Source organism: Oncorhynchus tshawytscha, linkage group LG28, assembly GCF_018296145.1.
Source record: "Oncorhynchus tshawytscha isolate Ot180627B linkage group LG28, Otsh_v2.0, whole genome shotgun sequence".
Lineage (NCBI taxonomy): Eukaryota > Metazoa > Chordata > Actinopteri > Salmoniformes > Salmonidae > Oncorhynchus > Oncorhynchus tshawytscha.
In genome coordinates this window covers 23,471,579-23,495,507 of record NC_056456.1, presented here as the reverse complement: position 1 = coordinate 23,495,507, position 23,929 = coordinate 23,471,579, and the positions used below count along the sequence as shown (strand labels likewise).

The 23,929-nt window shown below is 41.0% G+C and overlaps 2 protein-coding genes across 2 annotated transcripts; both read left to right on the top strand.

The window, feature by feature from the left end:
* Nucleotides 1-2,603: 2,603 nt before the first annotated feature.
* Nucleotides 2,604-4,991, top strand: LOC112226948 (calcyclin binding protein). Its single transcript, XM_024391639.2, has 6 exons — nt 2,604-2,758; nt 3,193-3,400; nt 3,522-3,618; nt 3,743-3,842; nt 3,943-4,037; nt 4,212-4,991. Exons 1-6 carry the CDS (start codon nt 2,741-2,743, stop codon nt 4,390-4,392), a joined length of 699 nt encoding a protein of 232 aa, XP_024247407.1. The 5' UTR covers nt 2,604-2,740; the 3' UTR covers nt 4,393-4,991.
* Nucleotides 4,992-7,253: 2,262 nt separating this feature from the next.
* Nucleotides 7,254-17,503, top strand: plk3 (polo-like kinase 3 (Drosophila)). The gene is made up of 15 exons (XM_024391638.2): nt 7,254-7,566; nt 8,309-8,416; nt 8,528-8,644; nt 8,746-8,875; nt 9,092-9,179; nt 9,285-9,380; nt 11,275-11,473; nt 11,813-11,939; nt 12,042-12,151; nt 12,590-12,713; nt 12,953-13,036; nt 13,159-13,321; nt 13,476-13,605; nt 15,839-15,949; nt 16,089-17,503. The coding sequence occupies exons 1-15, from the start codon at nt 7,357-7,359 to the stop codon at nt 16,281-16,283; spliced, it is 1,992 nt and encodes a 663-aa protein (XP_024247406.1). The 5' UTR covers nt 7,254-7,356; the 3' UTR covers nt 16,284-17,503.
* Nucleotides 17,504-23,929: the final 6,426 nt, after the last annotated feature.

The following is a 23,929-nucleotide window of genomic DNA, read 5'->3' as shown; positions in this document are numbered from 1 at the left end:
TGTCTCAAGAACTGCAACGCTGCTGGGTTTTTTCACACTTAACCGTTTCCCTTGTGTATCAAGAATGGTCCACCACCCAACATCCAGCCAACTTGACACAACTGTGGAGTCAACATGGGCCAGCATCCCTGTGGAACGCTTTCGACACCTTGTAGTCCATGCCCCGACGATTTGAGGCTGTCCTGAGGGCAAAAGGGGATGCAACTCAGTATTAGGAAGGCATATTTTAAAAATGTATTATATTTAAGCTGCAATATGTAACGTTTTGGGAGACCTGACCAAATTCACATAGAAATGTGAGCTAGAGATCTGTCATTCTCATTGAAAGAAAGTACTGAACAAAAATATCAACGCAACATGTCAAGTTGGCATGGGTCCCCAGATCCTCAAAAAGTTCTACAGCTGCACCATCGATAGCATCCTGACTGGTTGCATCACCGCCTGGTATGGCAACTGCTCGGCATCTGACTGTAAGGCGCTACAGAGGGTAGTGCGTACGGCCCAGTACATCACTGGGGCCAAGCTTCCTGACATCCAGGACCTATATACTAGGCGGTGTCAGAGGAAGGCCCCAAAAAATTGTCAAAGACTCCAGTCCCCCAAGTCATAGACTTTTCTCTCTGCTACCGCACTGCAAGCGGTACCAGAGCGACAAGTCTCGGACCAAAAGGCTCCTAAACAGCTTCTACCCCCCAGCCATAAGACTTCTGAACAATGAATCAAATGGCCAACTGGACTATTTACATTGACCACCCCTTTGTTTTTACACTGCTGCTACTCACTGTTTATTATCGATGCAAAGTCACTTTACAAATTACCTCAACTAACCTGTACCCCGTGTATCTAGCTTCGTTATTGTTATGTAATTTTCTTGTGTTACTTTTTGATTTTGATATTTTTTTTCTTCACTTTAGTTTATTTTGTTAATATTTTCTTAACTCTATTTCTTTAACTGCATTGTTGGTAAAGGGCTTGTAAGCACATGTGCATGTGACAAATACAATTTGATTTGATTTGTGTTGGTCCCATGTTTTCATGAGCTGAAATAAAATATATTGTATGTGTATGTATATTACTGTAAATGTTGATCACATTCACATTCCTTGTGTATGATCATATATTTTGATACATTGAATGTTAATATTGTGAACCTATGTTATACATTTTTTACTTCCTGTTTCAGGAAGTGATGTCACTGAGTATAGCCCCTATATATAGGACCTTCCACCCCCACCTGGGATATGGATGCATGATGAAGACCTAAGGGTCGAAACATTGTTATAAATAAATATCACCTGGGAGCATGAGCAGCAGTGTGTGGCGTTTTCCCTGAAATAAAAGATCCCAGAATTTTTCCATATGCACAGAAAGCTTATTTCTCTCATTTTGTGCAGAAGTTTGTTTACATCTCTGTTAGTGAGCATTTCTCCTTTGCCAAGATAATCCATCCACATGACAGGTGTGGCATATCAAGATGCTGATTAAACAGTATGATCATTACACAGGTGTACCTTGTGCTGGGGACAATAAAAGGCCACTCTAAAATGTGCAGTTTTGTCACACAACACATTGTCACAGATTTTGAGGGAGTGTGCAATTGGCATGCTGACTGCAGGAATGTCCACCAGAGCTGTTGCCAGATAATTTAATGTTAATTTCTCTACCATAAGCCACCCCAACGTCATTTTAGAGAACTTGGTATTAAGTCCAACTGGCCTCACAACCGCAGACCACGTGTAACCACACCAGCCCAGGACCACTTTAATAAAGCCCCTTTGTGGGGAAAAACTCATTGTGATTGGCTGGGCTCCTCAGTGGCCTGTGGGTAGGCCTGGCTGCCAAGTGGGTGGGTCTGTGCCCTCCCAGGCCCACCCATGGCTGCGCCCCTGCCCAGTCATTTGAAATCCATAGATTAGGGCCTGATTAATTTATTTTATTTGACTGATTTCCTTATATAAACTATAACTCATTAAAATCGTTGAAATTGTTGCATGTTGCCTTTATATTTTTTTTGTCAGTATATAAGAAGCGGTAGATCAGTTCTATGTGCACTATTTGTATACTTTCTGTTCTTATGTTTAGTTTTTGTGTCTGTACTTTCAGTTTTGTACACCAGCTTCAACCAGCTGAAAATACAGTGTTTTTGGTTATTGACATTATATTGTACAGCGGGTTAGATGGTACGTTGATTCTCAACACTAATGAATTGCTTGTTTTGTCACAAACTGAAATTAGGCTAACTATTAGGATTTTAGCAACCAGGAAATGGCAGAGCGATTTCGGCATATTGCACAAGTGTTTTGCTAGTTTAGGATTTTACTATTCGATAATTATATATGATTGATGTTATGATTGTAAATGTGTACAATTCAGTGTGACTGCGAGAAACCAATAAAACGTACTACTACTGCGTCTCAGAGCAAATATAGTGATTTCATCAAAATACACTGTCGATTTTTATTCTGAGCCAAATAGTAGTTGTACTTGTTTCCTTCAACTCGAGTAATGTGAAAGAAATGTGGGAAAAAATAATTAGTAGGCAAATTGATTTTCAGGTATCATTGGACATTGTACAGTGGACATTTTGACCGATAGCGAAAGGTGGAAATATTGGCGGAACTCAAGTGAAACATCAATCGCTCTAGACGGAGCATTTTCATTGTTACAAAGGAGCATTGGAAATTTCGCTGTTAATCTATCCAAAACACACCCATATAAACCTTACAGAATAAACGACGAAATGGACCTCAGCGAACAGGTAATTAGCCATCATGTTATGGGACTGCTGAGGATTGCATGAAAATAGCCCGGTCAAAGTCTTCTCAGCCTGGTTACTTGCCAGTTAGCTACCAATGCTTATCTGGGATGTTATCGTTAGCAAGCTAGCTGATGTTGCGCCATAGAATTAGGAATGAGCTAGAATACTTAATTCTAGTCATTTTAATATGATCTAAATTGTACTCAGTAACGTTAACTAAATATTAAGTCAACCGTGGCATGTCAAGTAGCTAGTTCACTTTAGTTAGCGATGTGTGCTAGCTTAGTGTTGGCGTCTTGGTGTGACGGCTAACTTACTTGTTAGCTAGCTAACGAGTGAGTTGCTTACTAGCTAGCTGTTGCAAATCAATGTTTGCTAGCAAACGTTAGCTTTATTCTCGATGTAGAGGCATAAATGTTTTTTTATATACTTAGATCAACCAGTTGGAGACAGACCTACTGGAGATCGGCAGTTTTCTGGAGAAGTCTAAGAGAACACGTGTTCAGGATGTCCTCAAACTGGAACAGAAGAAGATTGAGAAGGAGATTTCAGTGAAGCGACATCAGAGAGAGCAGCTGGCAAAAAGGGAGGCAGATCCAACCTCTGCCTCAAAAGCATACACAGTCAAAATAAACAACTATGGTACTACTTTTGTAATATCTAAAAGTATGAATTGCTTTCCTAGCAGCTCGGCTAGCAAACACTAATGTAAAAAATGTAGGCAACTGCTGCTTTTACAATGAATGCATGTTCTTTGACGCAGGGTGGGACCAATCAGAAAATGTTGTCAAAATCTACATCACCCTCAATGGCGTACACAAGATTGCACCAGAAAATGTGAAGGTCACTTTCACAGAGAGGTAGGCTATGTTTTAGTCATGTCACATTGATAAATGCTTCAATCCCTTTTGCTCTCTCTTAGTCAAAACTTTTGCATGTTTTTTTAATGTTTTTAATTTAAACTGATCTATTTCCTGTATACAGGTCTTTCGTTCTACTTGTGAACGATTTGGATGGGAAGAACCATCAAATGACGATCAACAATCTTCTTAATCCTGTTAATGTCCAGGACAGCTCTAAAAAGGTGTTTGATTCTTTTAGATTTACATCAACATTGTAAACTGCAATACTTTATCAGGGCAAAGTGTAAATGACATCCCTTGTCATATCCTTATTTGTTATAGATTAAATCAGATATGGTCCTGGTAATGTGTAAGAAGAAGACTACCAAGAAGTGGGAATGCTTAACACAGGTGCAGAAACAGATCAAAGAAAAAGAGTAAGTCAAACACAATTTAGTGTGCTAAACCAAATAATTGAATGGTTGAAGATTAAATCACTCTTAATTGATTAGACTTGTAATGGATATTGAGCCGTAACTTTGACACTGTTCAAGATGTTTACTGCCAAACCTTTTTAGAGAAATACAAATAAAATTGTCGTTTTTGCACAGTAAGCCCAGTGTAAACCCAGAAGAGAATGCTGATCCTAGCGATGGACTAATGAGCATGCTGAAAAAGATGTACTCTGATGGGGACGATGAGATGAAGCGCACCATCAACAAGGCCTGGTCTGAGTCCCAGGACAAGAAAGCCAAAGGAGATGGAGACATTAACAACATGGGCATGTTTTGAACCTGATCCACCCACCCCCTCTAAATCACATGTCAAACTCATTGCACCTAGAGCCGAGTGTCTGCATGTTTTCGCTCCTCGTACTTAATTCATGAATTAATATCACTAATTAGTAAAGAGCTCCCCTCACCTGGTTGTCTAGGTCTTAATTGTAAGCAAATACCTGTAGACACTAGGCCAGCGTTTCCCAAACTCTGTCCTCAGCTCATTCAAATGATCTAAACTTGGTGATTATTTGAATCAGCTCTGTAGTGCTAGGGCAAAAACTGAAACGTGTCCTCCTTGGGATCCCAGGGACTGAGTTTGGAAAACCCTGCACTAGGCCCTTCATGGAATGAGTTTGACACCCCTGCTCTAAATCTACCAACCTTCCAGTCCTTCATTAGTTTATTTTTGTACATTGATTTTGCATTCCAATGCCTTCTTAAGACTGGTTGAAAATGAAAGTTTGCAGTACTGTTCATCCTCAAATCACTCAAAAGGTGATAACTGTGTTAAAATACCACTTCATTAGGCAGATCACAAAGAATATTTGTGAAGGTAAAATTGCATTCATGTATGTATTCATTCATGCATTTCAGAATAAAATGTAAAAGTTATTCACTCTAAATGTTTCTTGTTGCCTTCCATGGTTTGGTTCTGAAATGCAAGTGAAGTGATCAAGATGCGGATCCCAGAGACATTTACATAAAAAGGAATTGCCATTGTTTGAATAATGGGGGGGCAATTATTAGCAGGAACCTTTTATTAAAAAGAAACATTCTTTATTCGTAAAATGTATTTTATGCCTAAAACCAAGGAAGCAGCTTTCCGATTGCTGAAAATGTACCATTTTGAACACAGCGTCTCAACATGTAAAGCTGAGAAAGGGTTGACCTACTGTATGTCCAGATCCTGAATTAACCCAGCCACTGATTATTTGCCATTATAAACCAGGTGGTTTGAGCCCTGATTACCTGAAATCTGTGATATCAGACTACTGCAGGTGTGACATAAAAATAATTTTACTATATTTTACAAGTTTATAATATAGATAAGGCACCTTAAGGGGTTGTGGTATATGACCAAATACCACGGCTAAAAGCTGTATCCAGACACTGCGTTGCTGTCCCCCCTTTCAGCATCGGAGAACACCGCTGTGCACCCCTAGACTATTTCTATGGTCACAAGCCCTGTTCATGACAAGCTGTTCACACCCCTCTTATTGGTGTAGAGAATTTTGCATGTTTAAAGCTTATTTCCTGTATTTCTACACATTTTCTTATGGGGTGCAAAGAACATTTTGCCGTTTTAAAGCTATTTTCCTTTCAATTCTATACATTATGCCTTGTCTAATGTGTATTCATGTGATATTTGAGTGACAAAAAAATCACAGCAATATTTATAGGCTAAAAAAACGAAATAAAAAATCGTTCGCTGACATGGGCTAGTTAATCTGGACATTTCTGACAAGTTATAAATAGCTCGCTAAGGTATGCAATGACTAACATGACAAGAGGAAACAATGATGCACTACCCAAGTTCGAAATTACACTTTGTGCATTCTACTATTACAACTTTCATGAGTACATTTAAAGCCGGACACCCGCACCCCCACTGCCGAATGTGGTATAGTTCATGCTGAAATCATTCAATGTTTTACTCCACTAGGTGGCATCTGGAATCACTTTCCATGCACTGTCAGAAGTGAAATGAGTAGACAGCCTCAATATGTTCAGCCAAGGGATAAGGTCAATGTGATATTACTGCCTCTTTTCTGAAGGACTCACTTCGTTTGTAAATTATGTCTGAGTGTTGGAGTGTGCAACTGGCTAGTTGTAAATTTAAAAAAAGTAGAAAATGTGGCCGTCTGCTTTGCTTAGTATTAGGAATTTAAAACGATATATACCTGTAAAACGTTTTGTACCTGTACTTTTACTTTTGATACTTAAGTATATTTTAGCAATTACATTTACTTTGATACTTAAGTGTATTTAAAACCAAATACTTTTAGACTTTCACTCAAGTAGTATTTTACTGGGTGACTTTGACTTTTACTTGAGTCATTTCCTATGAACGTATCTTTACCTTTACTCCAGTATGACAACTGGGTACATTTCCCACCACTGCTATTCTATCAGAGCACGTCACACGTATTATTCTATATCAACATGACATGGATATTCACGATTAAATATATATTTGCTCACGTATCTTGTTAGTATGATTTTGTCTTAAAAATTGCACTGTAACCAGTATCTTAGGAATTAAATTACAATAAAAACAGCAATCAACGAACAGCACTTTATCACAAGGATGACCAGGGATGTTCTCTTGATAAGTATGTGAATTGAATCATTTTTCTCTCCTGCTAAGCATTCAAAATGTGACGAGTACCTCTGGCTGCCAGGAAAAATGTATGGAGTAAAAAGTACATCATTTTCTTTAGGAATGCAGTGAGGTAAAAGTTGTCAAAAATATAAATAGTAAAATAATGTACAGATACCCCAAAAAACGACTTAAGTAGTACCTTAAAGTATTTTTACCTAAGTACTTTACACCGCTGTATGATAGTGTTGTTGCTCTGATAATGTGAAAAAATGTATTGTCTATTTTATATGACAGGTTTAAATCGTCTGTCTCTCAAAAAAAATCATATCATTCAACAGCAGTAGAATCAATACAGTCACGTGACTGGATAAATTGTTCATGAGGACGTTCAGTATTTCACACACATAAAAATCACATTTATTGTTTCAATCAGCTTTGATTGAGAAGTATTTCGAGCAAATATGGTTGGTTCATTTTAGGAATGAGGCACCTATTCACCCGCCCACTTCTGTGACGTCAGGGACAGTTTATATAGCTGGGAATTTTCAGCCCGGGTATGTCAGATGTATACGAGTTGGAGTTCAGGATACAACACAGCTAAAAGGATAAATTGTTAAATTTGAGGATTGTTGGAGAATATCTATTTTTGGATGAATGAATACTGCGTGTTTTACCACCTCTCAGCGTACTTCATGTCTCACGATGAATCCGGATCTATTCAAACCTTGTCCAGAACATGGCCAAGTTATTATTCCTACTAAACCGAACAAGACCAAATCGGAACAAATCAAACCAGATCTCGCCCAGGTGGTGACTGATTCCAAGACAGGAAAATCTTACAGCAAAGGAAAGCTTCTGGGAAAGGTATATTATTATATCAATTTGATCCATGTGCTGCTATGTATCGCACACAAATCAAGTATTTAGACACCGTTCTGTTGACAATGTGGCTTGATGGTAGTATGAAGAGATTGACGCAGCAATAGCCAGTGTTACAACGTGGCAATTTTCATTCATTGGCATGATTTATTCCCGGTTGGTTCGCGTGTTCTGCAAGCCAGGGCTGGCTACACGTTACACTCAAATGTGATTGTTTCATTGCGGAATGATGACCACGTGCGGGGTATGACAAACTCTCTTCCAGCTTCATTAATTCTCTAGCCTACATTATACCTCGCTACTAACCCAGCTATCGAGATTTTCTCTTCTGACTTTATCTTGAGGTCATTGGTAGGCTATCTCCCAGCCGCCTTATTTTTTTGTTGTAAATAAGCTGTCCATGAGGATAGATAACGTTCTTTTGCCAGTTGTAATGATACGATGTAACGCCGGACGTGTCACTGATAATTGATTAGTTGATAAAATGTACATATTCCAAATGCATCTTGTATCATGATCCAATGTATCAACACAGCGCGGTGTCAAAAAATCTTCGCCTGTCTGCTGCCGCATGAGGAGGAACATTTTTTTGTTAAAATGCTGCAGTCGCATTACCCTAATTCGCATTGCATTTCATTATAAACAAATGAAATGCATGGAAAGACATGTCGCTGTAAACAGTTCAGATTATGGCCGATACTGATTTGTAGTGTGTTTTACTTCAAAGGGTGGCTTTGCACGATGCTATGAAATGACAGACCTTTCCAGCAACAAAATGTATGCTGTGAAGGTGATACCACAGAGCAGGGTGTCAAAACCTCATCAGAGGGATAAGGTAAGGACACATTTCATTGTCAATCATCTGTAGACTTAACTCCTTTCCAAAAATGATTAGTCTTTATTCCTACTGATATTTTGGGTGCCTGTTTTATTACTCTTCTGCCAGATAACAAATGAAATCGAACTTCACAAAACCCTACATCACAAACATGTGGTGAAGTTCTCCCATCACTTCGAAGACCAAGACAACATCTATATTTTCCTTGAGCTCTGCAGTAGAAAGGTGAGCTGTGCGCTTGCTTTGGTCTGTGGTGGTACAGCTTGTGCAGACATTCTGAAGGGTGTTCACTGGGTACTGACAGCACTCTGACCTTGTCTTTGTAGTCCCTGGCACACATTTGGAAAGCAAGACACACATTGACAGACCCAGAAGTGCGGTACTACCTCCGGCAGATCATATCTGGGCTGAAGTACCTTCACAACAGAGGCATCCTTCACAGGGATCTCAAATTAGGTGTGTAGGGTGATTTGTGGAATAAGATGTATCGTTTGGATTATTTTACCACAATGGTGGTACTCTCTGAACTCTCATTCAGTTCAGACAGTTTGAAAATCTCAATGGCATGTTTTGAATTTGTCATTATTTGGTTGTACTTTTATATCAAAGCACTTCAAACTATTCCTTGTGGGAGGCCTGGGAAAACTGACTTGACAAATGTTGCCCTTGCAGGCAATTTCTTTGTGAATGAGAACATGGAGTTGCGTTTGGGAGACTTTGGGCTTGCTGCGAAGTTGGAAAAAGTCGAGCAGAGGAAGAAGTAAGTCATGGTGGAATGTGTCTCATTCCTTTGGTGAATATTCAGGTTTCCTTCAAAGCCAATCCGAGGTGAACAACTGCTCTAATGCAAATGGTTTCTCCTCAGAACAATCTGTGGAACGCCAAACTACCTTGCCCCCGAGGTGTTGAACAGGCAGGGCCATGGAACAGAGTCTGACGTCTGGTCACTAGGTTGTGTAATGTAAGTATATACTTGGAATGTTTGTCCTTTGGTGTCCATTGTATTTGACTAAGTGCGTACTTGTCACATTTCGCTCTATGGTGCTACAGCTCCTACTTAGGCCTTGAATGTAAATTATATACACAATTGAGTGTATTCAAATGGTTTACAGTAGAGGTCGACCGAATAATCGGTATGGCCGATTAATTAGGGCCGATTTCAAAACACGGATTTGGCCTCCCCCTTAACACATTTATTTAATCTTTATTTAACTAGGCAAATCAGTTAACACATTCTTATTGTCAATGATGGCCTAGGAGCGGTGGGTTAACTGCCTCGTTCAGGGGCAGAACGACCGATTTTCATCTTGTCAGCTCGGGATTCAATCTTGCAACCTTACAGTTAACTAGTCCAACGCTCTAACCACATGCCCCTCATGGCACTCCACGAGGAGCCTGCCTTTTACGGGAATGCAGTAAGCCAAGGTAAGTTGCTAGCTAGCATTAAACTTATAAAAAACAATCAATCATAATCTCTAGTTAACTACACGTGGTTGATATTACTAGTTTTTCTAGCATGTCCTGCATTGCATATAATCGATGAGCTGCGTATCGTTGCTCCAATGTGTACCTAACCATGAACACCAATGCCTTAAAATTAATACACAGAAGTATATATTTTTAAACCTGCATATTTAGCTAAAAGAAATCCAGGTTAGCAGGCAACATTAACCAGGTGAAATTGTGTCACTACTCTTGCATTCATTGCATGCAGTCAGTGTATATGCAACAGTTTTGGCCACCTAATTTGCCAGAATTTTACATAATTATGAAAACATTGAAGCTTGTGCAGTGTAACAGGAATATTTAGATGAATGGAAGCCACGCCTTAGATAAAATACGTAACGGTTCCGTATTTCACTGAAAGAATTAACGTCTTGTTTTCGAGTTTCTGGATTTGACCATATTAATGACCAAAGGGCTCATATTTCTGATATAACTAAGTCTATGATTTGTTAATGCAGTCTGACTGAGCGATGGTAGGCAGCAGCAGGCTCGTAAGCATTCATTCAAACAGCACTTTCGTGCGGTTTGCCAACAGCTCTTCGTTTTGCGTCAAGCATTGCTCTGTTTATGACTTCAAGACTATCAACTCCTGAGATTAGGCTGGTGTAACTGATGTGAAATGGCTAGCCAATTAGTGTGGTGCGCGCTAATAGCGTTTCAAACGTCACTCAGACTTGGAGTAGTCTGCATGGGTAACGCTGCTTTGAGGGTGGCTGTTGTCGTTGTGTTCCTGGTTCGAGCTCAGGGAGGAGCGAGGAGGGGGACGGAAGCTGTACTGTTACACTGGCAATAAAGAGTCTATAAGAACATCCAATAGTCAAAGGTATATGAAATAAATGTTTTAGAGAAATAGTCCTATAATAACTACAACCTAAAACTTCTTACTTGGGAGTATTGAAGACTCATGTTAAAAGGAACCACCAGCTTTCATATGTTCTCATGTTCTGAGCAAGGAACTTAAACGTTAGCTTTCTTACATGGCACATATTGCACTTTCACTTTCTTCAACTTTGTTTTTGCGTAAACCAAATTGAATATGTTTCATTTATTTGAGGCTTAATTGATTTTATTACTAAGTTAAAATAAGTGTTCATTCGGTATTGTAATTGTCATTATTACAAATTTAAAAAATTGGCCGATTTAATCATTATCGGATTTTTTTGGTCCTCCAATAATCGGTATTAGCATTGAATAATCTTAATCGGTCGACCTCTAGTTTAAGGGTGATGAGGTAGACCATGGGTAAGCGTGTTTAGGCTTTTATAACATTCCTCAAATAGAGGAATGTGTCAACAGTTTAAATCAACTGGCTGTGCCGGAGACTTAATATTTTGATTTGCTTCAACCAGGTACACACTGATGTGCGGGAACCCTCCCTTTGAAACCCTTGACCTGAAGGAGACATACAAGTGTATCAAGGAGGTAAAATACAACCTGCCCTCGACCCTGTCTCCTGCGGCTCAGAAGCTCATCTCTGGCATTTTGCAGAAGGACCCCAGTGACCGCCTCACACTAGACCAAATCCTGAACCACCAATTCTTCACCAAGGTATGTGGCCCATGCCCTGGAATTAGGTGTGACTTTACAGCACCAATTCCCAAAGCTTTTTACTTATTGGATTATATTTTTAGCCCCCTCCAATGCCTTGATTTGTACTTGTATTTTGAATGACATTCCAATTGCATTAAGCTTCATCTTTAGATGCAATTTGGGTACAATTGGAGTGCTGAGCCTTGGATATGAAGTGTACTTTCTAGAGCCACACTAGGAATAACAGCACGTGCCCACTGACTACTGACTCGAGAGGATGGCATTATTAATTGCGCTAAGTGGTTGCTTGAATTGCCGACCTTGCAGTTTCCCCGACCTAAACTTTTTTTTTTTCAGGCTTTCACCCCGGATAAACTGCCTCCCAGCAGCTGTGTGACAGTGCCAGAGCTCAACCCGCCCAGCCCTGCCAAGAGGTTTTTCACAAAGATGGCCAAGAGTCTCTTTGGCAAGAGAAAATCCAAAGGTAAGCTTTGTGGCAAGTCATGACTGACCTTCAAAAGGCTGCAGTTTAACCCCAGGATTAACTCTTGAATCAGGGTATAATTTAACACGTTTGGTTTTATAGTGGAGAAGAACCATTGTGAAGAGCGAGAGAGCATCTCCAAACTTGTGTCAGGCATCGTCAAATGCTCCATCAGTCGCCAGATGAGTTACAAAACAGTTTGCACCGATGAGGTATGTATTTTGAAGGATGGATTATTTTTAGCATAAGCTAAGCTTTTCTATAGTTCCGGCTAGACTTAAGGTTAATTACTTTCAAACAATGCAGCAGTGTTGCTTGTTAGCTGAGATGAAGCAAGAGACCTAGACCATCAAGGGACTGTCAGAGGGCAGCCATAGTAGTGAATGTCTCAGAATAGTGTTGTACTGTACTTAGCAGAATCCCATTTCAGCCAGACAATCTATGGGGAGATTGTGGGTGATGGCTTGATTCATCTTTTAAAAGGTTTGTGAATCAGGCCTGTGGAACAAAATGCAATTGCATATGCACTCTGTAAATCATAGTTCTCCTGGCGTCTGTAGCGGTCATTCAATACAACAAACTGCATTTGGCTCATGTGCCATTCTTTGTAAGGAAGGACAACTGCTCATGACAGATGTTTCCTCTTTCAGGCTCCCCCTCCCACGGTAGGCCAGCAAGTCAGCTCTGGTCTGCTGGATACACCAGCTGAGGAGGAGTCCAGGAAGTCTGCAGCATCACGCTCCTTTAAAGGCACGGTGGCCAGCAGCACAGAGCGTAAGTCACTACTCGGCTTCAGTTTGATGAACCTCAATTGCTGAACGTGATGCTTTAAATGTGGTGATGTGCCAATAATGGACCACTAACAGATCATGATCTCTTCCATATGTATAGCCGAGACAGCTTTTTAATCTACATGGATTATATTTAAGTGGCATAAGTGGTTGAATCAGTTTGCCAGACTGTCACACTGTTGGTGGGGATTTCAACTAAACTTCACCCTCCCCTCTCTCAAGCGTGTGAAGATGGCCTTACCCCTGCGTCTATAGCTGAGTCGGCCATGAAGGTCCTCAACAGCTGTTTGTCTGCCATGCCTGCAGGTGAGTTTTAAGCCTCTCCACAAGCTATTCTAGTACAATACTTCAAATGGCATTTTAAAAAGTTGATTATACTGAAATCTTCTATTACTGAGAAATTTCTAAATGAGTGTCTTCCTCTCCAGCTACAAGAAACCCGCCATGTCTTTCCAGGCCCAAATCCTTTATCTGGGTTACAAAGTGGGTTGATTATTCCAACAAATATGGCTTTGGCTACCAGCTCTCCAATCAAAACATTGGTGTGCTTTTCAATGAAGGGACACACTTGAGTCTCTGTGATCAACGCACGTAAGAGTCCTTTTCAACTTGATAAATTATATTCAAGCAGTTAATAGCCTTAGTTTATTGATTTGTCAACCTGTATTCTGCTGGTTTATTGTAGCCTTTTCAATGTGTCAAACCCTTGTCTCGTTTAATGCATCTCTGTTGTCTTCCCCCACAGGACTGTGCACTACTGCTTGACCAACAACAAACACTTCACCTTCCAGGCCAGTGCTTTACCAGAGCAGCTCTGCAGTCAGAAGCAGATCGTGGAGCTGATGGCCAACTACATGGAACAGAACCTCATGGAGGTGAGGCATTGAAGGTTCTCTATTAACCACCTTATCAGGGCATGACTAATCAGGGTGTACAGTGCCTTGCAAAAGTATTCACCCGCTCTGCTTTTCCTATTTTGTTGCATTACAACAAGTCTATTAAATACATTTTTATTGGATTTCATTTAACGGACAAAATAATAGTCCAAATTGGTCAAGTGAAATGAAAAAATGAACTTGTTTAAAATAAAAACAGAAGTGGTGTGCATATGTATTCACCCCCTAATAAGATCTGGTGGAAACAACTACCTTCAGAAATTGTATTATTAGTTCGATTGCACACAGGTGGACTTGATCTAAGGGTCACATGCTCCGTCACATGATCTCAGTGTATATATACACCTGTTCTGAAAGGCCCCAGAGTCTGCAAGGGGCACCACAAAGCAAGCGTCACCATGAAGACCAAGGAGCTCTCAACAGGTCAGGGACAAAGTTGTGGAGAAGTACAGATAAGGGTTGGGTTATAGAAAAATAAACTTTGAAAATCCCACGGAGCACGACTAAATCCGTATTTTTTTCCATTTTTTAATATGGCACCACAACAAACCTGCCAAGAGGGCTGCCCACAAACTCATGGACCAGGCAAGGAGGGCATTAATCGGAGGCATCAATGAAACCAAAGATAACCCTGAAGGAGCTGCAAAACTCCAATCACTGCTGTGGAGCATCTGTCCATAGGACCACTAAGCCGTACAAATCAAATTTATTTATATAGCCCTTCGTACATCAGCTGATATCTCAAAGTGCTGTACAGAAACCCAGCCTAAAACCCCAAACGGCAAGCAATGCAGGTGTAGAAGCACGGTGGCTAGGAAAAACTCTAGAAAGGCCAAAACCTAGGAAGAAACCTAGAGAGGAACCAGGCTATGTGGGGTGGCCAGTCCTCTTCTGGCTGTGCCCAGGTGGAGATTATATTAGAAAATGGCCAAGATCTTCATAAATGACCAGCATGGTCCAATAAGGCAGAACAGTTGAAACTGGAGCAGCAGCATGGCCAGGTGGACTGGGGACAGCAAGGAGTCATGTCAGGTAGTCCTGAGGCATGGTCCTAGGGCTCAGGTCCTCAGAGAGAGCGAAAGAAAGATAATTAAATTCACACTGAATAAGACCGAAGTACTCCAGATATAACAAACTGACCCTAGCCCCACGACACGTAAACTACTGCAGCATAAATACTGGAGGCTGAGACAGGAGGGGTCAGGAGACACTGTGTCCCCATCCGAGGACACCCCCAGACAGGGCCAAACAGGAAGGATATAACCCCACACACTTTGCCAAAGCACAGCCCCCACACCACGAGGGATATCTTCAACCACCAACTTACCATCCTGAGACAAGGCCGCGTAAAGCCCACAAAGATCTCCGCCACGGCACAACCCAAGGGGGGGCGCCAACCCAGACAGGAAGATCACATCAGTGACTCAACCCACTCAAGTGACGCACCCCTCCTAGGGACGGTATGAAAGAGCCCCAGTAAGCCAGTGACTCAGCCCCCCTGTACACTCCACAGAGCTGGGCTTTACAGAAGAGTGGCCAGAACTTCCATTGAAAGACAAAAGGAACATGTGGTGTTCGCAAAAAAATGTATGTGGGACAAGACTAAAATGTAGCTTTTGGCATGTCTGGTGCAAGACCTCAAGAACACCATCACAACAGTGAAGAATGGTGGTGGCAGCGTCATGCTGTGGGGACGTTTTTCATTGGCAGGGACTAGGAAACTGGTCAGAATTGAAGGAATGATGGATGGCGCTAAATACAGGGAAATTCTTGTGGGAAACCTGTTTCAGTCTTCCAGACATTTGAGACTGGGATGGAGGTTCACCTTCCATCAGGACAATGACCCTAAGCATACTGTTAAAGCAAGAAGTTATTTAAGGGGAAATGCATGTCTTGGAATGGCCTTGTCAAAGCCCAAACCTCAATCCAATTGAGAATCTGTGTTTTGACTTAAAGAGAACTGTACACCAGCAGAACCCATCCAACTTGAAGGAGCTGGAGCAGTTTTTCCTTGAACAATGTAAATGTTTTGCACCTTCAAACTGGTAGGCATGTGTAAATCAAATGTTACAAACTCCCAAAAATCAACTTTAATTCCAGGTTGTAAAGCAGCAAAATAGGATAAATGCCAGGGGGTGAGTTCTTTCCCAAGCCACTGTAGTTTTATGATCTAAATGGGATTGTAATGTAACAAGTTTCTTGTCTCTTCCAGGGTGGCGATCTCCACTGTGAAGACCAGCCTCCCTCCCCGCCGCCACTCCTTCTGCAGTGGGTGAAGACCGACCATGCTCTGGTGATGCTCTTCAACAACGGTACCCTGCAGGTAAGGCCTTACAGCCACACTGTCACAACCGGTAGATATAATGCTGTTTTTAGAGCACGATCTTAGTTCCAAAACCCTCTTGTGGTAGCTTAGCACTGTAATTATGCCCCGTGACTTTATTTAACTTCCTCCTCCCCAGGTGAATTTCTACACCGACCACACCAAGATCATCCTGTGCAAGTCCTCCGACTCTTACCTACTGACCTACATCAGCCGCGAACGCGTCTCCTACACATACCTCCTGAGCATGCTGTCAGAAATGGGCTGTTCTGCCGAGCTGAGGCACCGCATGCGCTACGTGGTCCAGCTGCTCCAACATCACGGAGATTCATAATGGACCCACAGCTCAAGTAAGGTGATGTTGCCCCGAGACGCTGAATTTTTTTTTTTGCCCACTAATGGTTAGGATTGGGGGAGGGGATGCTGATCGTGGCTCTGTACCGAGGGAAAACTTCACCCCCCAGGGCCATGACTCTGGGCGCCATCCCTGAGTCTCAACCAACCTGCTGCTTTCTGTTCCCACTGGGAGCAAATGACCAGGAGGCTCTGTTCATTCAGGGAGTCCTCCCCAATCTTAGGCTAGTGTCTGGCCTCTTTGGACTATGGTGCCCTTGTTTGTTTTTGAATGAACCTATATTCTGACTACAGTATCACACTACTGGCTTGATTCACTTCATGCACACAAACCTGACCCTGTTCTCTCAGCTCATGCTCAGACCTGATTCTGAAATGGCAGTGGGATCACAAGCTGCCAAGTGACCCCCCCAATGTCAACTGTGAAGTTCGTCTTCGCTTTTTTTATGCTTTGACATCGCTTGCCTTTTTTATGATAATTACACTTCACTAATTGGTACACAACAGCATACGGAGGGCAATGGGTGTGACAACTTTCACTTTCTTTGGATTCGCAGTAATTTTACCACTAGTTTTTAGCTATAGATACCAGAAGGTTATTTTTTTTAACCTTAACTGGGTAATATAGATTTTTAGTGTTCAGTTGAAAAAGGCTGCGCTACATTGCATTGTTTGACAAAGGGGATAAAGTGCCTTTGAGGGATGTCTGCCTGTATTGTGCAATAACAGCCCTTTTTGGATGTGGTGGCATGAGATGGTCTACGGAGGCAAGTAGTTTTTTTACTTGGAATTGGTTAACTTCAAATGTCTGAATAGCACTAGTGTCACTACCTGGTATAAGCTTTTGATAAAATGGTATATAAACCCTGTAATATCAGTATGTAATAAAATAAAAAATAAGTATTGTGTTTATCATACTGTACCATCCTTTGGTTTACATTGCCGTCTCTACCCAGAGTTGGATCCTTAAACTGTGATTCCTGAGTGCAAGTATTATACAACTTCCAGGTAATGTCTTGTCAAATCCAATATTTTGAAAGCATCTGCTTCAGAATCTTTATTTTTGTGCACAATAATGTCCTGTATTTATTTTATTTATACATTTATTTATTGTGTAATTGTATGGTCTTGACACATGGGAAATGTTCAATATGATCACCTTTGTGCTATATTGGCGTAAAATAAAGTTTATGTAAATAACATTGGCCTTTCTGAATTATTTGACAATTTGCTTGACTTTAATCTGAAACTACAACTAAATGGTTGCTTTTTTTCCCCCCATGAGCAAAATGTCTATTCAAGAGCGTAAAATTTGCCAATGGTGTTGGTGATATACAAATCGCAAAAACAAATTGATCCACAAACAAGTGTTGGCCATACATTAGAATTGATTTTCTGGCCCTAGGAACTAGGAAAATACCAGCATTCTTCCAGGTGAACTAGAATGGTTGTCACTCAGTGCCTATTACTCACGCAAGATAAACCTATTGGACCAAGGAACAAATGAGGGGTTTTGGAACATGGGAACTGCAAAGTCATCAGGCTGCGAGACCCACAGACTGCAACTGGCCACCCATGGGTCCTGTCTCCTGTTCTGCCCCACGACCTGATGCACCAGCATGTACCGTGCAAGACACTGACTTTTCACTGTCTGACAAGATGGCTGCCGGAGTCTGTCCAGTTAATTATCCAGCATGGCTTGCACAAGCTTCTGGACCTTACTGGCTTTAAAAAGATGGCCCTTCCCTGGTCTTCCAGGTGTTCTCTAGCTGGATCTCCTGGACAGGCTAATGGAGAGGCAACCAAGAAGCTGGCCAGACTGCCCTGAAGCCAACCGCCAAAAAGTTTGTCAGGGTGATCGAGTCCCTGCATAAAAGGGTAGTTGCGGTTGCTGGCTCCTGGATGAGGACTTTTCTTTCACCAGGTAGGTCAGTTGAACAAGTTAATTTACAACTGCGACCTGGCCAAGATGAAGCAAAGCAGTGTGACTGTTACATGGAATAAACGAGAGTACAGTCAACACAAAGTTTATATAGTGTGTGAGGGCAATAAATAGGCCACAGTAGTGACGTAATTAGTTTAGCAAATTAACACGAGTGATAGATGAGCAGATGTGCAAGTAGGAATGTTGGTGTGCAGAAAAGTATAGGGGGACAGGCCCCGGGGAAGCCCCTCAGGAGTAGAGCCGGGGGTGTTGTGGGTGGTGCTCCCGGACCCCCATGGTTCTGTGGCTTGCTGGTTAAACTGGGCCGGGGGCTGCTGGGTTATATCAAGTCAGACCTGAAAGTCAAGGGAGCTGTACTGTACAAAGATGCTGGTGCATTCATTTCATCACATGAATTTACATCACTTCTGTGCCAGAGGAATCAATCTGTCTTGAACTATTGATTTCCCAGTGCTGCCCTAAGACTTGTCTATGGTATTAGTAAAGTCTCCCACGTGGAGCTTGAAAATGGTCTTTAGATAAAATGTAAATCGGACACGAAAACCTTGTCACGAGTTCTTTCTCAATTTCCATAATCCACACAAGTAGTTTGGATTACTTTAACTCTGCTAGTTTCATCCCATTGGCTAAAACCGCCATGAATTCCTATCAGCATGATGTGTAAAATGCCGTCATTCAGTCCAATTTTTCCTATTCAACAGTAGCTTTAAATAGCCTCTTCAAAGCTACGTACAGTATGTAAGAAACATGCATACAATAGGTGAGAATTAGCTTTTTAAACAAAACATGACAGGGAAATGATGTTCACTTGAAAAACAAGTTATGTTGCATGTGTGTCACTATATACAATCATTCTGTGCAGTAGCTACTACCCTCCACTTCTCTTCAAATGAGTCAACCATGTAGCTGGTGGCATATATACCACACCCATCCTAAAAACAACGAATGGACTTACTGTCACTAGCCCGCTACAACCAATAACGACAAATTATTGTGACTTTACCTTTTAAATTCACCTGAGAGACTATGATGATAAACTCGTGAAAGCAACAAAATATTTCACCATGTCATTGAATTTCGGTAGAAATTTGGTGAAAATAATACGAAATCCCCTTGATGTCTTCTGCAAATCCAATCAGGTTTCCACGTTGATTCAAAGTCATCACATAGATACATTGTTTTAAATGACACGTAAGCAACTGGTTTTTGCCCAGTGGGTGACTGACTTCCACGTCCTCTGCTGTTGTCATGGCAAATCATTTTATTTAACCTAAAAGGAGTGACCCTCTGAATCAATGGTGTCTGTGTTGGCTGTCTTTGGAATCATTAGATTAAGAGTTACATATATGAATGGATGAATATGACATCGTCAATAACTGGAATAGTGAACAGGATCCATCATGAGGGTATTTCATTGCTGAGTTTCTATAGCTTTGGTGTTGGAGACACTATTTACATTGGACTATTTAGTTTTGAGATTCATGCATGATTAACAGATGACCTTCCCTATCGTACGATGGCTTTGTATTTATAAAGCATAAAAATCTGCTTTCACACAGGCAGCCCAATTTGGATATTTTCCCACTAATTGGTCTTGACCAATCAGATCAGCTCTTTTGCCAAAAATCTGGCAAAAGATCAGGATTGGTCTGCCTGTGTAAACACAGCCGAAATGTGCATGTGTCATGAGGTGAAAAATTGACAGGTTCTTTAGGATATGGGTTAAGCAACCAGGGTGAAGTAGAGGCAGACAACAAAGTCATTTATCAAAGATTTAATAAACTAAAGAATGGTTTCGCAGGGTCACCTTTTCAGGATGGCCTTTCACTCTGGCCTAGGAACACATTCACAAACCAATTTAAAACATACCATTTTCTTTCCCACATCTTCACTCATAAGACTCCATTACCCCCATGCTCCCAGGAACCACTATACCTCTGAACTGCATCACCACCTCTGAATTTTTAAAATGTGAAATAAAGATCAGAATTTTGCTGCCTGTGTAAATGCAGCCTAAGATCATTTGGGTAGGCAAGAATGGCCAGGTTATACATCTGAGTAACAGGCGTTTATACACTTTTTTTTTCACTAATTGGTATTTTGACGAATCAGATTAGCTCTGAAAAAGAGCTGTTGTGAAAAGATCTGATGTGATTGGTCAAAAAACGAATTAGTGGGGGGGGATTAGAATTGGGATGCCTGTGTAAACGCAGCCACAGAAACCCATGGAAGAGAGTGTGTATGATGTGGACTGGGGATCTAGCTAACTCCAGAGTATCTCTCACTTGATTGCATTAAAAAAAGAATGGCCAAACCCAGACGACGCTGGGCCAATTGTGCGCCGCACTATGGGACTCCCAATTACGCCGGATGGGATACACCCTGGAATCGAATCCGGGACTGTAGTGACACCTCTTGCACTGAGAGCCTTAGACCTCTGCGCCACTCAGCACACTCGCAACATCCAGCAGCGGAACTGGGGAACCAGCGGGTGGTCATCAAAAGGCATCTGTCACCCATTGGGAGAGAGAGTGGGTTTACGCCTGCCTTACTCAAGCTAAATGTGCTATTCCAAATGCTTAATTGCAATGTCACTTTAGCTTTTAATTTCAGGGCATTCAGAGTAATGCATTAGTACAAATGAGAATCCCTCTTAGTTTTTAAGGAGGGTATTGTTTTACTCTAACCAAAAATACCCCCAAAGCATCCATGAGAGTAATTCAGACGTCCGTCTGTTCAGTTTCTAGGCATTTAACATTGTGACATCAGAGGAAGAGAAGAAGGGCAGAAGCACTGATGAGCAGAGGACCATATAATTAACTTGGCTAATTAACAATGTTATCTCCTCACGGTCGCATGTACTGTACTGTACCAGGCATATACTGTACCTCCCTATTTTCAGGGCTGCAGAATAGTTCTGAGGGCTTCTGAAGGGATGACTCAGGGATTTCCAAGGTCTTACAGTATCATCTTCAGATGGAAACGGAGGGTTTCTGCTCGCTTTCATGTCTGTTCTGTTGAAGCTGATAGGGATCAATAACTTTGATGTTGAACAACAAAGAGGAGAGGAGAGAGGTTGATGACTTGACTTCTCCTTTGAATGGAAAATATGTTTATATACTATAGCTAAGGGAACTTTTCTGTCAGACTTTGAAGACCTTGCAAGGTCGGGTTTTATTTGCTTTTGTCTAGATTAAAAATATTTGTATTTTTATTTTATCTATGTGATGGAGTGGGAGGGAAAATGTATTGACTCCAACCACTTCAGGAATGCCTTCTATTCATTTCTATAATTTCTATGGCCTATTGGCCAAAGGATGCTAAAACCTGACATGGCATAGAAATACCAGCCAGTCCACAGTTTTAGTAACAATAGGTGATCATTAGACCCTTGTGACTCTTCAGAACTGAGGTTGAAGAACAACTGTAATGTCAGCCAAACCTACTTACTGTTTTTATCCATTATCAAACTCAAGGATTCTGTTGCCTTGAATTATTAATATTGAGTCAAGATGATGCATATTTCATCTAATTTAATCATGGCTTCTATGTGACCTCTAAAGTATACAATAGGCACTATTAAAATGTGTTGACAACCCACAGTGATTGGATGTTTGCATCCTGTATTTTGTAACTGAAAAGACACACATCCCTTTACCCAATGCTCTCTGTGTTTAAAACATAATCACATCATTTTGGTGATTCATGCACAGTAAGCCATGGAGAGACAAAACAGAGAGCTAGGGGCACACTTTGTTATCAGGGATTGTAAATCCTTGTCTCGGTTTTGACCTTTCTGCAGCAAGCTGAAGGATTTCTTTGGAGTGCCACTCAGTTTTGGCGGAGAGTCTCTTTCTGGTAAATAAAAAAAAGAAAAAGAAAGAAACACTCAAATATTTCCCTAAGGAGAACACAGCATCTTTTTCAAAGCTGCTTCAAAGCTTAATGTTCCAACTTCTCATCATTCCTTTCATACAGTACCAGTATGTGCCAATATGCTTTTGTATAATCATGGCATGCTACTTATTGTATGTTCAGGGAGGATCATTTGAATGCTAAATGCATTATTCTAAATGTGAGTTCAATGGATGTATTTGCATGTGTCCCAAAATGTATAACTTTGTAGAAGAGATGTAGTCAACTGACAACGACATAGTTCAGAACTGACCAACCTGGTCAGATAAAGGTTAAATAGAAGAACCATTGGACTATGAACGTTTATTAGAAACTGTTCTCTCGTGGGAAGACTATGTAACCATAAATGGTATCAATCATCTGACCAAATTACGTGAGATTTTAGTTCTGGGTTAAGCAACATTTTAAGAGACAGGAAGAGTAACTGAGAGTAACTGTACTGAACAACCAGTTGAAAAACAGTGTGATTGTATTAGCCTAGAAGCTAGTTACCATATGGTGTCCTGCACGAGTTTTGCGATTCCAGATGGTCACACCCATATTGATCTAGCCACACCTACCAAAACGGGAGCAAACATACCTCAAAGACTGTTGAAGTACGGTGCAAATCGTTTATTCGAACATGCTGATCATTTATGAACATTTGAACATCTTGGCCATGTTCTGTTATAATCTCCACCCGGCACAGCCAGAAGAGGACTGGCCACCCCACATATGCTCTCTCTAATTCTCTCTTTTTTTCTCTCTCTCAGAGGACCTGAGCCCTAGGACCATGCCCCAGGACTACCTGACATGATGACTCCTTGCTGTCCCCAGTCCATCTGACCGTGCTGCTGCTCCAGTTTCAACTGTTCTGCCTTATTATTATACGACCATGCTGGTCATTTATGAACATTTGAACATCTTGGACATGTTCTGTTATAATCTCCACCCGGCACAGCCAGAAGAGGACTGGCCACCCCACATAGCCTGGTTCCTCTCTAGGTTTCTTCCTAGGTTTTGGCCTTTCTAGGGAGTTTTTCCTAGCCACCGTGCTTCTACACCTGCATTGCTTGCTGTTTGGGGTTTTAGGCTGGGTTTCTGTACAGCACTTTGAGATATCAGCTGATGTACGAAGGGCTATATAAATACATTTGATTTGATTTGATTTGGTTTAGGGGAAACGTGTCGTTCAGTACAAACCGCTACATAATGTAGCAAGCGTTGAAGCAAACTGAACACACCCAGTTGATCATTTAAAGGCCTAGTTTTCCTCATGTGCTACAAGTGAGACGCTCTCAAATACTGAACAGTGCAACTGAACTGGTAATATTAATCCTTATTTAATTTGTTATGATTTTTGCACATTTTTAGGGATTTCTAACTGGATTAAACATTTACTTTCATTGGAGGGAAAATACACAGTTTCCTTATTAAAACAGAGACTTGATTTAGCATTTTTATTTGTTTCAGAGACTGAGCCTATACATTTGATTTTATTTAGGGAAATGTTGGTTGGAATTTTGGTCAGTATTCCAGCTGATTTATATGTGAAAACACATCATTTTTTACATGACATTTGTGCCCTCCCTTGTATTTATATCAGTGGTGTTTGATTTAGTGCTAATTTAACATTATAATGAAATGCTCTTGAGCAGGGATTAAATTGCAATTTTGTTGTTTATAGAACTGTTTTCTCTACACTATCTCACATCCTAGTTATTTCCATGTTTCCCTTTATGTGAACCCTGCTCAGCTCATGTGCCTGCAATCAATTTGTTCTAAGT

Excerpts from the sequence above, each read along its gene's own strand:
- LOC112226948 (XM_024391639.2), top strand. Across the intron at positions 3,619-3,742 it reads AAGGTCACTTTCACAGAGAG|GTCTTTCGTTCTACTTGTGA; the intron begins GTAGGCTATGTT and ends TCCTGTATACAG. Across the intron at positions 3,843-3,942 it reads TCCAGGACAGCTCTAAAAAG|ATTAAATCAGATATGGTCCT; the intron begins GTGTTTGATTCT and ends TATTTGTTATAG.
- plk3 (XM_024391638.2), top strand. The coding sequence starts at position 7,357 with ATGAATACTGCGTGTTTTACCACCTCTCAGCGTACTTCATGTCTCACG. Across the intron at positions 8,876-9,091 it reads TCACAGGGATCTCAAATTAG|GCAATTTCTTTGTGAATGAG; the intron begins GTGTGTAGGGTG and ends TTGCCCTTGCAG. Across the intron at positions 13,606-15,838 it reads TGGAACAGAACCTCATGGAG|GGTGGCGATCTCCACTGTGA; the intron begins GTGAGGCATTGA and ends TGTCTCTTCCAG.